This window comes from Scleropages formosus, chromosome 4, assembly GCF_900964775.1.
Source record: "Scleropages formosus chromosome 4, fSclFor1.1, whole genome shotgun sequence".
Taxonomy (NCBI): Eukaryota; Metazoa; Chordata; class Actinopteri; order Osteoglossiformes; family Osteoglossidae; genus Scleropages; species Scleropages formosus.
The window spans coordinates 29,657,247-29,673,284 of NC_041809.1; the positions used below are offsets into that span (position 1 = coordinate 29,657,247).

General features: G+C 40.4%; 1 protein-coding gene across 2 annotated transcripts in view; it reads left to right on the forward strand.

Moving 5' to 3' along the window:
- LOC108934200 (neuroligin-3-like) overlaps positions 1-15,121 on the forward strand; it is a 130,929-nt gene extending 115,808 nt beyond the window's left edge. For both annotated transcript variants that reach the window (XM_018751753.2, XM_018751754.2), the window contains 2 exons: positions 5,449-6,238; positions 14,147-15,121. In XM_018751753.2, coding sequence (XP_018607269.1) covers positions 5,449-6,238; positions 14,147-14,993 — 1,637 coding nt within the window. In that variant the 3' untranslated portion in view covers positions 14,994-15,121. The remainder of the gene's footprint in view (positions 1-5,448; positions 6,239-14,146) is intronic.
- The last annotated feature ends 917 nt before the right edge of the window (positions 15,122-16,038 follow it).

Consider the following 16,038-nt stretch of genomic DNA (forward strand, 5'->3'; position numbering starts at 1 on the left):
ATATTATTGGTAATATACTAACAGTTTATCACCAACTTTTGAGCTTTGCACCCACAAAGACCTGCTGACTTTATCCACTTTTGAAGTATTTCTTGTGTCAAATACCTGTAATGAAATGTGAAAGGTGAAAGGCAGAACGGAACATGCTTTTTGCTGCACTTTTTCAAGTGTATATCACAAAAAATGAGAATATACTATATATCGTATTTTTGGCAGGTTATACAACCTCAGATTTCCCTGATGTAGGCAAGAAGTTTTCCTTCATGTCCTGTTAGAAGTGTGAAGTGCTCCTGCAAACGAAGCCTACAACAAACATATACTGATCATAATAATATTTTAATATTGCATGATGGTTCAAAAATGGCATTTCATAGTGTTTATTTAAAGTAACTATTGTTGCAACTGAACAATTTTCACATAATACAAGCAATATTGACTTGTACTATGGATTTAAATTAGAATGAAACAAAAGGATGCGATCTTCAGAAAACAAATTCAGTCTTATTTTCTAGCGGTATTGCATATTTCTTTACAAGAATCTATTAGATGAACTGAAGAAATGAAAATTGTGGACACTAAATAATAATAATACTAATAATAATACTAATAATAATACACACATACATTTTCTGAACCTCTGGTCCCATATGGGGTCGCGGGGAACCGGAGCCTACCCGGCAACACAGGGCGTAAGGCCGGAGGGGGAGGGGACACACCCAGGACGGGACGCCAGCCCACCGCAAGGCACCCCAAGTGGGACTCAAACACCAGGCCCACCAGAGAGGAGGACCCAGCCCAACCCACTGCGCCACCGTGCCCCCTTAATAATAATAATAATAATAATAATAATAATAAGAATAATATCAAGCATTTGTATAATAGGTGGGAAATTTATTTTTTGCCATTTCTTTCAAATGTAAGTGCCTTTTTTCTGCAGTATAATCAAAAGTCATCTTTTTTCTGCAAACTAGACAAAACTTACAAATCTAACGGCATTCAAGAATCTGATAGTGTGGTGCTGTGATAAAGAGTCCTGTTCAATACGTTTTCCGACCTGCTATCTGAAATTAAAAAAAAAAACAGATTAAACATAAAATTATCATATAAAATATCTAACTGTACAATCAACACAGTAGGTAAGAAAGTAGGGATGTAATCCCACAAGTGTTTCTGCAAGCTAAGCACGACAACCACAAATCTAATTGCACCATGCATTATGTTAAGGGCAATGTTTATGTGCTTTGAGGTAAAATCTAACCTGTATTCTATGTTTTTGGCTGCTTGGTTTGCAATATTTAATGTAAATGGTGTTCTCCTTCCACAGACTAAAGGAATTAAATCACAAATGTTTCATCTTTTAATACCCATACTATATTTCTGTGTTTTGCATATGTTGTGACAGAATTACCATTTCCTGCTGCAACAATTGAAGCGATAACCTACTTTTTCATTAGAGTCAGCTACAATTATTTTAAGTATTAAATTTTTTGAAACAGTGAATTAGCAATGCTGATACATGGGACGGGGGGTTTGGCCTGTGCCTATTCTCAGGTGGTTCTGGGGTTCGAGTCCTGCTTGGGGTGCCTTGTGATGGACTGGCGTCCTGTCCTGGGTGTGTCCTCTCCCCTCCAGCCCTCTACCCTCCGTTGCCGGGTTAGGCTCCAACCTGCTGCAACCCTGCTCAGGACAAGCAGTTTCAGTCTGTGTGTGTGTGTGTGTGTGTGTGAGTGATACATTAGGACAGCACCACAGTAGTGACTGTAAGAGTGTTGAGAAATAAATCACACTTAACTAGATTATGTGGTCAGAGCAGTGCTACTTTTTAAAATTGTTTATATTTCTTTTGTTGCAGTCATAGACAGTATCAAATTGACTATATAGCTTGAAATGTATGTGCAACTCATAACAACTCAACGCAAATTGAAACCTCTCTATGTTACTGTTTCTATCCAAGAAGCTATATGGGCATTCATACAGACCCCAGATATAGCAAAGACACCCAGGACAAAAATTCTTATCACTTTATTCCAGGCAGTTGGACATGGCAATGCATCCAAATGTGCTAGACCTCCTTGTGGTATTGGTTATTGAAATAGGATTAATTGGAAATTCTTTTGCATTAATGTGATAAGGTTAAATGCATAAATGAGCCAAAAAACAAATTCCTTGGCAAAACAATATTCCATGGTTTTAAAGTTATTTATATCATTTCTGTAAAGTAATTTTGTTGAATAAAATCAGATTTCAAAATGTCATTTTCTTTTTCATTACTTTGAGTATTGGTATGAGAAGTTTGTGTACAACCAAAAAAAAAAAATGCTGAGACCAGTGTTTCCTCGCTGAACATGGCCACTGACAGAATCAGTGCGTTGTTCTATTTTGGTGTAGAGCTTATTGGCCGGGATGCTCTGACTGAAGGTAAAGCTAAAGTGAGGTAATGCAGTCCATAAATATACACATTCAGCAGTACTCATTGAAAGCAGGCCAACACAAATCTGTAAATGCATGTGCCAGTTGTTCAGTTTAAATAAATATCAGAGAAAGCCTACTGCTATGGGTAAAAAATATATAAACCTGTTTCATAAAACAAATAAAATGGTAATGAGAGTCGCTGTGAAAAAAACTGCCCTCATAGACCAGGTATGGCAGTCAAACTTAAAACTTCCAAATTTAGAACTCACATCATACCAGCTTCCACGTTCAGAGGATATGCAAGCTCTCTGAAAGCCGTGGAAGTCGTCACTATTTCCTTCCTGTGGATGAAGGTGCAAAACCTTTTTGCCTTTTTTTGAAATCAACGTCTGTTACAGGCATGGCACACAAATCAAAGCTTTTACTTTTTACTTTCTACTTCATAAATAGTAGAACAGATGTACCATGATTCTGCAAAGTCCTACCCAACAAGGAGTCAGTTTAGCTGCAAAGCCACACAGTGACCTTGAAGGAACATGTGCTTTCATCCACGTTCTTTCTCAGTATCCATTCATTCAACATCTCTATGGTGTTATACTATATTTTTGGCACTGCTTCACCATAGCCTTTTTTCTAATTATACTGTACATGTTCTTGAATATCTTTGAGGACAGAAGGAATCCATTTAGCAGGTCTGAGAGCTCAATTCAATTCAACGCAGTTCAATTCAGTTTGTTTTTATAGAGCACTCTGCTCTCCAAGATGACTCAAAGGGCTGCGCAAAGTTCAGGATACAATACAAAGATACAATATAGAGTAGCAATAGTTACAGCCAACTATTAGGGAAAGCCAGCTGGGATGTAAGGAGAGAAAAACCAAAAACTTGCTCTGCGAAGAAAGGGAAAAAAATAAACCTCTTAGGGCTCAAAAAACTATCGCTTGCCCTGCCTCCATGGGCAGTTTAATGTGGTGACAGTAGAGCTATGTTGACATATCTAGAAATGATGACCAGTAAGTCTGTCAGGCAGAGATATAGTTTGTGGAAGCTCAGGTAGGCATCCATGCCGCTGGTTGTTGATTCGATTGGTCAAGGCAGGCAGCCATCAGCTTCCAGCCATAGAACCCAATGGGTGCTGGAAGCAGACATTAGCTCCTGGCAGCAGGTTACCAGTCCAGAGGGCAGCAGGATGCTAGTGCCACTGAGGGCCTTGCCAGAAACTATTGTTCACATGGCACCAATACACCTTATGGAAAAAAAATCATAGAATGGCTTGTGAATACATCAGTTTGAATGAGCTATTGAAATGCAAGATTGAACTTCAATGGGGGCGCATCTTTCACTGTATTACAGTGTTCCACTGTTCAGGAGTCCAGTAACTAAATACACTGCAACCCACAGTTCTCATGGGGATCTCCAGGACCTCAAGCAAATTGCTGCCCTCTGAACTTACAGTGCATCCAGACTTGTAGTTGGCCAGGAGATCGACGATGTATGGTGGAGCTAGACCCTTGTAGGTTACAAGCAGTATGTGCAATGGGTAGCCAATGAAGCGAAGGAAGAACTTGATTAACATGGCAGTGTTTCTGGGACCTGGTGATGTTTCTGGCAGCAGCACTCTACACAAGCTGAAGGGGGGAGATGAGACAAGCAGAGCAGCCAGACAGCAAGGAGCTGCAATAATTGAGCCTACTCGAAATAAAAGTATGGACTAATTTTATGATATCTGATCCAGATAGAAATCATTTTAATTTAGAGATATTACTCTGCTGTAGCAATCAAGTCTTTGCAACTGCATCGATAGCAATACTGAAATTGAGGGCCTCAACACTCAGCTGAGAGAAAATGCTGCTTGGAAGTTCTGGTCCCAGGAATGTGATCATGGTTTTATCGACGTTGAAGACAAGATAGTTGGCACCCAACTGAGCCTTGATGTTGTTGAGACAGAAGGACATCTACATACTTGAAGGCTTCATGGACAGATAAAGCTTTGTATTGCCGTAGGAGTGGAAATTACAAATATTTCTTAATTAATATGGCTGACCAGTAGCATATATAACGAGAAGAGCAAGCGCCTCAGCAATGAACACTGAGGTATTCCGTATCAGACAGAAGGTAACAAGGATGGAAAAGAGTTACTAGGATATATGTACTGAAATTTATTGGTAATATAGAAGTTAAACCACTTGAGCACAGTACCAGCAAGGCCCAGGCACATTTCCAATGTGTGTAACTGCTGCAGTTCCAGCAGTTCTCTCAAAAGCTCCCTTGAGTTACCTTGTAACAACTCAGTATGAGAAAACCCAGTGGACTCATTCACGATCAGGTTTGTGGGCAAATAACAATGAAAATATATAATGTAGTACCTATACTGTATGATTAGTTAATTTCTTTTGAAGTTTTTTTTTTTTTTCTCTTTTTTAGGATGGTAGGCAGGCTATGGTTTGTTTCCGCCTTTTTTTTGAACACACTTTTCTCAAAGCTCTTTTCATCCCAAACAAATGAGCCCCCATCGCACAGAATGCATCTAGGTATACCCCATGTACTAGCATCTTCCTGAAGATGTCTGCATATTGCTGTTGCTGCCTCATGTTTCATTTCTGGGGGTCGCAATGTACTTGAAATGTGCATATGTGGTTTCATGCTTGGTCCAATCCAACACCTCCAGTAACTTCAGTAATTTGAACTTGGGGGATAAGGTTTAGGTGAGTGGAGTGAAATGAATAGACAGACAGACAGACAGAGAGAAAGAAAGAAAGAAAGAAAGAAAGAAAGAAAGAAAGAAAGAAAGAAAGAAAGAAAGAAGAGACCCCTACTGCAGTTAATCAGTTCAGTTTAAACGAATTCACGAAATCCTACTGGGATACATACAAAGAAACTGGGACATATATCACTGTTGAAACAGAAGATTAATGTTAATGTTGATTTGATACAGACACTACACACTTTGCCAATGCCAAAAGGTATTGCATTGGGAAATATTACGCGATGAACAATGGAGAATTCCTGTTCTGATTCTTTGACCTCTTTTTCCACAGGCTTGTTTCACAGAGCCGTTATTCAAAGTGGCTCGGCTTTGTCCAGCTGGGCGGTCAACTATCAGCCCGTCAAGTACACCCGCCTGCTCGCAGAGAAGGTTGGCTGCAACGTGTTGGACACGCTTGATATGGTTGACTGCCTGCGGAAGAAAAGCGCAAGGGAGCTTGTGGAACAGGATATCCAGCCTGCACGCTACCATGTTGCATTCGGACCGGTGATCGACGGGGACGTGATCCCTGATGACCCTGAGATTTTAATGGAGCAGGGTGAATTTCTCAATTATGACATCATGCTGGGTGTGAACCAAGGTGAGGGACTGCGTTTTGTGGAGAACGTGGTCGACTCGGAGGATGGCGTCTCGGGCAATGACTTTGACTTCTCTGTGTCGGATTTCGTGGATAGTCTGTATGGCTATCCAGAGGGAAAAGATACTCTGCGAGAGACCATCAAATTCATGTACACTGACTGGGCTGACCGTGAAAACCCCGAGACCCGCCGTAAGACCTTGGTGGCCCTCTTCACCGACCACCAATGGGTGGAGCCAGCTGTGGTGACAGCTGATCTTCATGCACGATATGGCTCTCCCACCTACTTCTACGCGTTCTACCACCACTGCCAAAGCCTGATGAAGCCTGCATGGTCTGATGCTGCACATGGGGACGAGGTGCCCTATGTTTTTGGCATCCCTATGATAGGTCCCACTGACCTGTTTCCCTGCAATTTCTCCAAGAATGACATCATGCTAAGTGCTGTGGTCATGACCTACTGGACCAACTTTGCCAAGACTGGGTGAGTGTCTATAAAGCTAAATACAAGATTGCTAACTTTTTCTCATTTCCAAAACTTGCAGTGAGGAATTCTGAAACAGGTTTTAGATTAATAATATACAAAAATTCCTGAACTGGAATGAAGTTGTACTTGTACTAATGGTTAAAATTGGCAAGACGGTGGTGCAGCAAGTAGTGCTGGTGCCTCACAGGTTGTGTGTTGTGGCGTGGACTCAAATTCAGCTCAGTTTGTGTTGTTTGCATGTTGTCCTGTGTTTGAGTGGGTTTCCTCTGGGTGCTCCGGTTTCCACCCACAGCCTAAATGCATGTGTCTCAAAGGGAACTGATGACTCTAAATTGCCTTTAGCATGTGTATGCGTGAGTGTGTTTTATGCCTCATCGAGGGTGTACCCTTCTTTACACCCTATGCTTCTGGAAGAGGCTCTGGACCACTATGATGCGGCGGCGCAAACACATTGTAATTAAGTGAAAGAACAAATGGCAAATGGGTTAGCATGCGACTGAATGGACAAACAAACAATGGTTAAAATTTTAAAAATTACATTACAGCCACAGGAAAATAATTATTTAACCTCAATGAACACCAAGAAAGAAAGGATTTTGTTTTTTTGCATAGCAATCGAAAAATTGTCAGCATAATAGATTTGACCAATGCTATTATTGGCACATATGTAAATTAAACAGTAGATGTATCTAAAATAAAGTTTGTTTCTAAACCATAGGTATTGTGACTTGCTAAGGAAATGACACTGGGCAAATCAACAGGCAGCCCAATATTTATGCTATACTGGTCAGTGATTAGTATAGGTCATGTTATTTATTATTGTTTGTAAATATTATAAATGCAGTGATATGCAGATAGGAAAATGCTAATGGAAATTAACTTGTATAATTTGGAAGATGTATATAGATTGTCAAGCCTAGTTCTGGTTTGTTGGTTGTTCGTACAGTGAGTTTTTTTGGTAGTAGTTAATAAGGAGATTTTCTGGTGAACTAAGTCAGATCAAACCAAATCACTTTACTGTCATTTCACCGTAACCACAAGTGCACAGGCGGTGAAAATCTTTGGTGTGTTTTCCGTAGCTGTGTGGCATAAGTCAAAAATATACCGACCACAAAAAAAAATGCACAATAAACACCTGTACAGTTTTCACAGAACACACACACACACACACACACACACACTTTCTGAACCAATTGTCCCAGTCGGGGTCACGGAGCCCAACCCGGCAACACAGGGCGTAAGGCTGGAGGGGGAGGGGACACACCCAGGACAGGACACCAATCTGTCGCAAGGCACCCCAAGCAGGACTCGAATCCCAGACCCACCAGAGAGCAGGACCCGGTCCAACCCACTGCACCACTGTGCCCCCTTCTCACATAATACAATATACACAATATACCTGTAGGACTCAAGATGTACAGATGCAATACACATGGGAGGTAGAGCGGGCTGTGCGTGTGCTGGCATTATTAGTTAGAGTTCAGCAGTCTGGTGGCCTGCAAGAAGAAGCTGTCCCACAGCTTGCTGGTGCAGGATGTGATGCTGCGAAACCGTCTCTCTGATGGTGGGAACAAGAGCAGTCCATGGATCGGGTGGCCGGAATCTCTGATGATCCTCCGTGCTTTCCTCACACACCGCCTAGTGTAGATGTTCTGGAGGGAGGGAAGCTCACTTCTGATGAGGTGACTCCAATCTAGTCAAAGTTTGTGAGAAATTTTAGATGTTCATGGTCATTCTTGTTGTGGTTTAGGATTTTTTTGTAAACTATGGATGGGTTTTGCCTTGTGAATGTCTGTACACCTTATCCCTGTGATAGATAGCCTTCTTCTGTCTGCACTCTTGATCATTATATATGTCGTTACATTCATCGAATGTCGACTAAATAGCACAACCAACAAAACCAGTTTGTTTCATTCCGGTTAAGAGTGAGGTAGCCTGCAGATGGTCTCCAACTGTTCATTACCCTGTGGTCACCAGGATGTGTGGTGAGAGAGGCAGTGATGTTCGGAAACCTTGTGTTAATTTACATATCAATGACTGACAATCCGATAATCTTATCAGCTACTTTTGTGGGTTATGGAAGGTTGAACCAAACAACTTGATGAGAGGAAAAAAAGCAGATATGGTATCCCTAATGTGGGAGACTTCAAAAAAAAAGGAAAAAGTTCAGACTAAATGAACAGAGGAATTTAGCTGAAGAAAAGCTGTAGTGAGTTGAGATTTTGATATGTTTTATATGCTTTTCAAAAAATTTGATTGCTTGTAGCATAGTGTCAATATGGCATCTTCTGCATCATTTTTTTCTTCTGATAAACATGACATTCTGTAACTATAATACCCACAGTTCACAGTTATAGCTGAGTTACATTACATCACATTTACATTTATTCAGTTAGCTGATGCTTTTCTCCAAAGCGACTTGCAATGTTAAGGTTGCAATTATTACTGTTATAAGTTTACAGTTATTTACCCATTTATCCACTGTTTATAAAAACCTTTACACAGTCATGCATATCATACCCTGATCAGTGGGTCTACCGGACATTGCAATGCAGTAAAGCTTTTTTGTTTCCTTCAAAACTGGGGCATCTAAAAGTCTCAGGATTTTACTTGTGGAAAGTGATTTCAAGCTTTTTAATATTTTAGGGATAAATATGAGTGTGGATTCTAGCAGTGCCAGTGACAGCATCGCACTGCTGTGCTTGGTTATGCTTGCTGTATATTTTTAAAAGAAGTTTATTTATAATCATGAAAGAGACTTTTTTGCTTTTGATTATGTTTAAATTGTATTTACGTGTGTACTGTGGGTTCATTACTGTCCTCTTACAGGAAAGTAATGAATTAATTTACATAAATTATTAACCAGTTAAAAGAAACTATGAATACCATTAGTCTGACAGCAACTTAATTAATAGAGCTTAACTTGTTAGGATAATGAGATACACATTTCACAGAAACAATTTAATTTGAGTAATAATTATGCATTGAATGTAGGAAAGAAGTTGAAAAAGGTTTGTTACAGCAGGTCTTCAAGTATAAATCATCAGCATTTACTAAATTCAGAATAATTATAATGCAGAATAATACAGAACAGACAATAATACAAACTGCTACAAAAACTGAGGCTTAAACCAAGAGATTTATGTGTATTTTCTCCCGCAGGTTGTAATTCTCGGTTGTTTTAAGATTTTATGACTGTATTTTTCCGTCACATCCTTTATACGGTGTGAACTTGCATCATGGCACTGGTGCTTATCTTTTACAAGACCTGTTGTCAAGACAGCCACAGCTCCACCACATGTATGTTACCTGAACATAGACCAAAACCGCAGATTTAATATCTGCAAACTTGTATTTCACTGTCTCACTAGGGATGGCAAAGGAGAAATGTTCAGTTCATTATTTTAATCAGTAATTCAAAAAAGGGGTGTGTGGGGGGGGGGGGGCAGCGGGTTTGGCCTGTCCCTGCTCTCTGGTGGGTCTAGGATTCGAGTCCCGCTTGGGGTCCCTTGCGACGGACTGGCGCCCTGTCCTGGGTGTGTCCCCTCCCCCTCCAGCCTTGTGTCCTGTGTTGCCAGGGTTAGGCTCCAGTTTGCTGCGACCCCGCTTGAGACAAGCGATTTCAGTCAGTCAGTAATTCAAAATATTGCAATGCACATCGCATATGGATTACATAATAAAAATGAAAAAAGCTGTGTACCCTAACTTCCTGGTGCCCTGTGATTCTGGGATGGGCTACAGGATTCCACAATCCAGCACTGGACAAGTGGTTATTGATACTGACTGGGTCAGAAATTAGTAACACTTAACCTGCACCATTTCAAACCATAATAAATGAGCACTGCATTTCTCTACATTAACGATATTATAATATTTGTTTTTTTCTTTATTGCTTACGGGGCTCTTATCCATAATATCACATTTACTGTTTTACACGCCATCGCATTTTTTTAATATTTCATCACTTAAGAAATTCCGGCATAACAGGAGGAGATTTCTTGGAACATTTCAGGTACAAGAACTGTGAAACATTTATATAATTAGAAGTGCAAAGATTATATAACATTCTATTCACGTTGTAGTCCTTTCTATTAAACTGTTCTATAGTAAGTGTGACAGATATTACCTAAACTATGTTCTCATTCAAAAAGAACAGTGAAAAATATTTTTCAGGCAAAAAACTGTGTTGTCCACAGGATGGCATCTGAATTATATAATTATTGGTTATAATGGTCCTTAAAATAGTCCTGTGTCGCCTTTAGTCCTGTTCACTCAACCCAATTGCTGACTCAACATTCTTTCATCATTTTCTGTAAGATTCAACTACAAAGGTAGGTAATGTATTCAGTTAATGAAATCTAGTTAAATAGTGGGCGGGGGTACAGCGACGCGGCAGCGCCGCCCCGGCCTGCTCTCTGGCAGGTCTGGGGTTTGAGTCCTGCCTGGGGTGCCCTGCGACGGCATGGTGTCCTGTCCTGGATGTGTCCCTTCCCTCTCCAGCCCTATGCCCTGCGTTGCCGGGTTAGACTCCGGCTCGCCGTGACCCCACTTGGAACAAGCGGTTTCAGACTGTGTGTGTGTGTGCGTGTGTGTGTGTGTGTGTTTGTGTATTTTCCCTGAAGTGAAATTCAGAACAACTGATTTATCGAAAGTATGAATGTCATTTTTTTGTCCTTGTTATCTAACATTTTTTAACTTCCTAACAAAATCAGAGGTTAATCAGAGAGATGTATTTATTGCTATGAGCACAGTATCAAGAAATTAGTTATGACAGTATTCATATCCATTCATATCCATTGTTGAGAATTAGGACTGGCTTCCCTCACTTTTAGGCCTATCCTCACTGACAACAGTTCTTTTCTTTACTTTACACTGATCACTGTATTACATCACATTATAATCTCGAGTGAGAAAATATCAAGTTAATACACACTCGCTCTGACTGCATGTGACTACAGGGCTACTTTGATACAAGGAGAGTATGCTCTGAATGAAAAAAAATTGCAGTCAATGCATCAATTCTGTATAAGTCTTGGTGAGAGGATGAGGTCTATAGTGTAAAAACTGATTGTAGGAGTGGAGTTTATTACATTTCACCTGTGTTGTCTAACCCTCTTTAATTTTCTGTTGTCTACATGTGTCTGATATCCACGGCAACATTGTCCTAATGATCGTGTACTTTAATCCCATTATGTATTCTCTGAAAAGTCAAGAAAAAAGTGGATTGCCCTTAAATAAAAACAGAAGATGAGATTAAACTACCAGGGATCACTTACACCCCCTAGCTGCACCTTTAATGATAGTGGCAATACTGGCAAATACTGGCAAACTAATGCTAATAACGGATTCAGAATTATACAGTTGTGCCTTTTTGAACAAAAAACTTGAAATATTTTTATTTTCAAAAGTTGCAGTTTTTTCATTAAGCTCATTAAGTTTTTTCATTCTGTAATATTTTGCACTCTTGTCCAAGTCATAGCATTCCAGAGCCACGAGGTGCACTGCTAAATAGGGCACACTCTGGATGGAATGCCAGGGAATTGCAGGGTTGCCACACACCCCTGTTCATTCACTTCGGGAAATGTAGAGTCACCAGTTCATTCAAACCACACGTCTTTGGACTGTGGAAGAAACCTATGCAGATACAGGGAGAAGAACATGCAAATTCCACACACACTGAGCTGGATTTCAGCCTACTCCCAAACAGCCCCAAGGACTGTGAGGCAGCAGCACGACTCACCGCACCATTGTCAAACCTAACATAATGGTTCACTTCTCTATTCTTCATTTTCCATATTATATGGAACACATGAAGTGCACAGAATCTGAGAAGTGGAAATGGCTCGCAATTTTCTTTCGCTTCTCATGTCTCACCACATATGCTGAGTGAGTTTTCTGTGACATCAGTAACACTGACGTCTTTACCCTTTTTCAATCTTTTATACAGCCTGTGTACAAGTAAAATTCATACTTTTTTCTTATTACCTAAAAAAATGAGTTATGCAACCGATATAACTACTTTGTAAAATCAAAATATTCAGTTGCATCCGGATTCTGAGTCATTCCGAGTGAATGATTTGTTACTGATTGATAAATGGTTGTTCCTAAAACATTATTTAGCAACTCAACAGATATGACAAAATGATTTATGGATCAAATGATAAGTTTAAGTCTGTTATGGATTGAGTTCAAAGGTGCTTTTGCCCAAGGCAATTCACAAGGTTAGATTAATATAAAGCATGAGATATCGTCTTTCAATTAACACAGGAGCAAACACTGAAGTAAACAAAAAAATACTTATTAAAGATAAATCAAGCAATTACAAACTAGCAAGGTCAAATGAGACAGTGAAATACTCTTGGAAAATTAATGAGTAAGTAATGTATATGAACTTCCAGGATAAAAGAGTGGAGATAAAATGCGTACCTGATATTGAGAGAAAGCCCAGTGCACAACTTGGAAGGAAGAATGACTGATCCTTTCTAGTGTGCTCGGGAAAAGGAGATACGAGAATACGGGAAGGCAGGTAGAGGTAAAGTAGATGTTAGGACAAGGACAGTATTAAGAAATGATACTGAGGAGACAAGCCATGTAGGCATTTCTGCATTTGGAACCTAGAGTCTGGATCCTGACTCTGATGGGGATCCATTTAATTTGACCAGAGCAGAGAAGAGGTCTGTGTATAACAAGGCATTGTTATACACATATATATGCCAGAGCAGCAGGATACTGTATGAGTTGGAGAGGGTGGATGGCAGATGCAGGATGCTTAGTCAAAAGAGAATTTCACTAGTCAAGTCTGGAGAGACCAAGGGTTTCGAGCAAGGAGCTGGGTAGTGTAGTCGACGAAGAAGGGATTGATTTTGTTGATATTGTAAAGAAATAAGTGACAGGTCTGGATCAAAACACAAGTGCTGTGATGAGTACAGTTAAGTGAGTGACCCAAAGTGACAGAGGTTCTTTACAGAGTGTGGAAGTGAAAGGCTGATGTTGCTGAGAGGGCTCTTGTGTTGTAGATCTGCGGAAGGATTTACAAAGAATAGGCAAAGGACATCAGATTTAGGGAAACTGAGTTTCAAATCATGGTTAGCCATCCAAAAAGTTATCTCTGAGAGGAGATATGTTGCCTGGTTGGAGACTTGAGTTACAAGAACAAATGAAATGTAGATTTGAGCATCATCTGCATGAAGGTGTTAGGAGAAGTCATGAGAAGTAAATGAGGATTCCCAGAGAGGGAATCTATAGGAGAACCAGAGAGGTCCCAACACTGATCCCTCAGCAACACTGGTAGAACAAATGCGAGAAAACTAAGTTGTTCGAAGACACAAAGAAGGACTGGTGGAAAGATGTAACTGCACATAGTCCAGCTTTGTGCAAGGCATGCCAAGATCTTTAAGTGAGGAGAGGAGAAGACAGGAGTTAATTGCATCTGACAATAGGTCAGAAAGAATGAGGACCAATAGGTAAGACTCCTAAAAAGTTATTTAAGTGCTTGTGACAGATCAGTGAATTGTTGTGGTCGGTAAGTGTACCAACGCTGAACATTTAGCGCATAAACAGTCAGCAATGTTAAAATATTTCTTGGCCTCTTAGTCTCTTTTTAGCCTCTCTGCGCTGAGTATGAGGATGTGTACATTCTGAAACTGATTTTGTATATTCAAAGAGCTGAATTTGTATGTATGTGGAATGAGCTTACTGAGTGTCTTGAGTGACCGAATCATTGAACTAGAAACGACTAAAGTTTGAAATTTAATTTGCACATTCAGTCATTTCAAATTTCCTATTATAATTTTAGCTATTGCATTACATTTTTTCATGTTGTATAATACAATTTCAATTAATTCAATTAAAATTCACCTTTAACTTTTTAATTTTCTGAAGGTGTTTTTACCCATTTTATTGCAGGGATCCCAACAAACCAGTCCCCCAGGACACCAAGTTTATCCACACCAAGGCCAACCGTTTTGAGGAGGTGGCTTGGTCCAAGTATAACCCCCAGGATCAGCTGTACTTGCACATTGGGCTCAAGCCACGTGTCCGGGACCACTACCGTGCCACCAAGGTGGCCTTCTGGAAGCAGCTCGTACCCCACCTGTACAATATTAATGACATGTTCCACTATACCTCTACCACCACCAAAGTGCCGCCACTGGAGACCACTCAGAATACTCTAGCCACAAAACGGCCTGGCCTCAAGATCTGGCCTTTCAACACCAAGCGACCACCAATATCACCAGCCTACAACACGGAGAGTGGAAAAGAGCAGTGGAACGGGGACGAGGAGCCAGGTCCACTGGTGGTGGAGAACCCGCGGGACTATTCTACGGAGCTGAGTGTCACGATTGCTGTAGGCGCTTCTCTGCTTTTCCTCAATGTGCTGGCATTTGCTGCCCTCTATTACCGCAAAGATAAGCGCAGACAGGACTCGCACCACCAGCCCAGCCCCCAGAGGCAGGCTAATGCCAACGATGTGGGCCATCCCCCAGAAGAGATTATGACCTTGCAAATGAACCAGAGCCATCATGGGTGTGATGGCACAGTTACCCATGACCCCCTGCGTGCATCTTCTCTGCCTGACTATGCCCTAACCCTGCGACGCTCACCAGATGACATTCCACTCATGACCCCCAACACCATTACCATGATCCCCAATTCATTGGTGGGGATGCCGAACATGCACCCCTACAACACCTTCACCTCCGGTTTCAACTCCACGGGCCTTCCACATACGCATTCCACTACCCGAGTATAGCTTTAAAAACAGAAGCACGGGAGGGAAACAAGAGAAGCCTAGATTTTTTCCTTTAGTAAAGAAAGTTAGGTGATAAAACAAGACGGAATTAACATAAAATGTTTTTGCTACAAGGATCATGAAAATGGTTTCTGGGAGTCAAATGAAGCAGAACTGCCAAAATTGAACTATTTCTTTCCTCGCTAAGAGGAAGAGTCTTGAAGCAGTATCATTTTCTAACAGTCATTCAAAAAAGCCTTTAAAGCAGAATGAGGCGGAATTAACACTTTGGGAATAAATTCCAGAGGTGAAGGAAAGTGCTTTTTGTTTACCATTTTTATTTTTCTTATCACATTTTAAATCAATGGCCTCTAATATATCATCTGCATAAAGTATGCTTGTGTGTGTTTTTCAATGCCTTATAAAAATGTTTGTTTTCCGTATTTATTCTCATCGGGAAAATTTTGTGTGACAAGGATACTCTGACGGAACGCAAACACTCACTGAAAATTAGGATTGGCTTCTTTCTTGCATTCCTTGATGAAACAACAAGAAATGTTAAACTCTCTTTTTTCGGCGTGCATTATAAATTATCCGTTCTTTCAGATGACTGCAAACGGGACAAAATGCAGTGAAGCAGATATTACTGTGATTGTTTTCTTATGAAAAGTGCATCTTTCACTACAAGAATCAAGGTATCTGTATGAGTCAGTATCTTCATGAAATTGGCAAACACACTTGTAAATGTGCAATCGCCAAATGTGTGTGTGTGTGTGTGTGTGTGTGTGTGTGTGTGTCCGTTTATCTGTTTATCTGTCCCTTTTTAATGCAAGGGTATCTGAGTTTTGTCAGATGTAATATTTTCATGGAATCTGCATCTGCATACTTACCTGTAAAATGCTAAGTGTGTGTGGACATGTGTATACTTGCACATGTGTGATTTTGTGTGTCTCCCACATTTTTTTTTCAGAGGTTATGATATTGTGGTGGTTAGGGAGAATTGTTTTAATGTCTGTCTTTGCTAAACAGCACTTTTGGTCTTTGAAAATAATAATTTACGTATAAT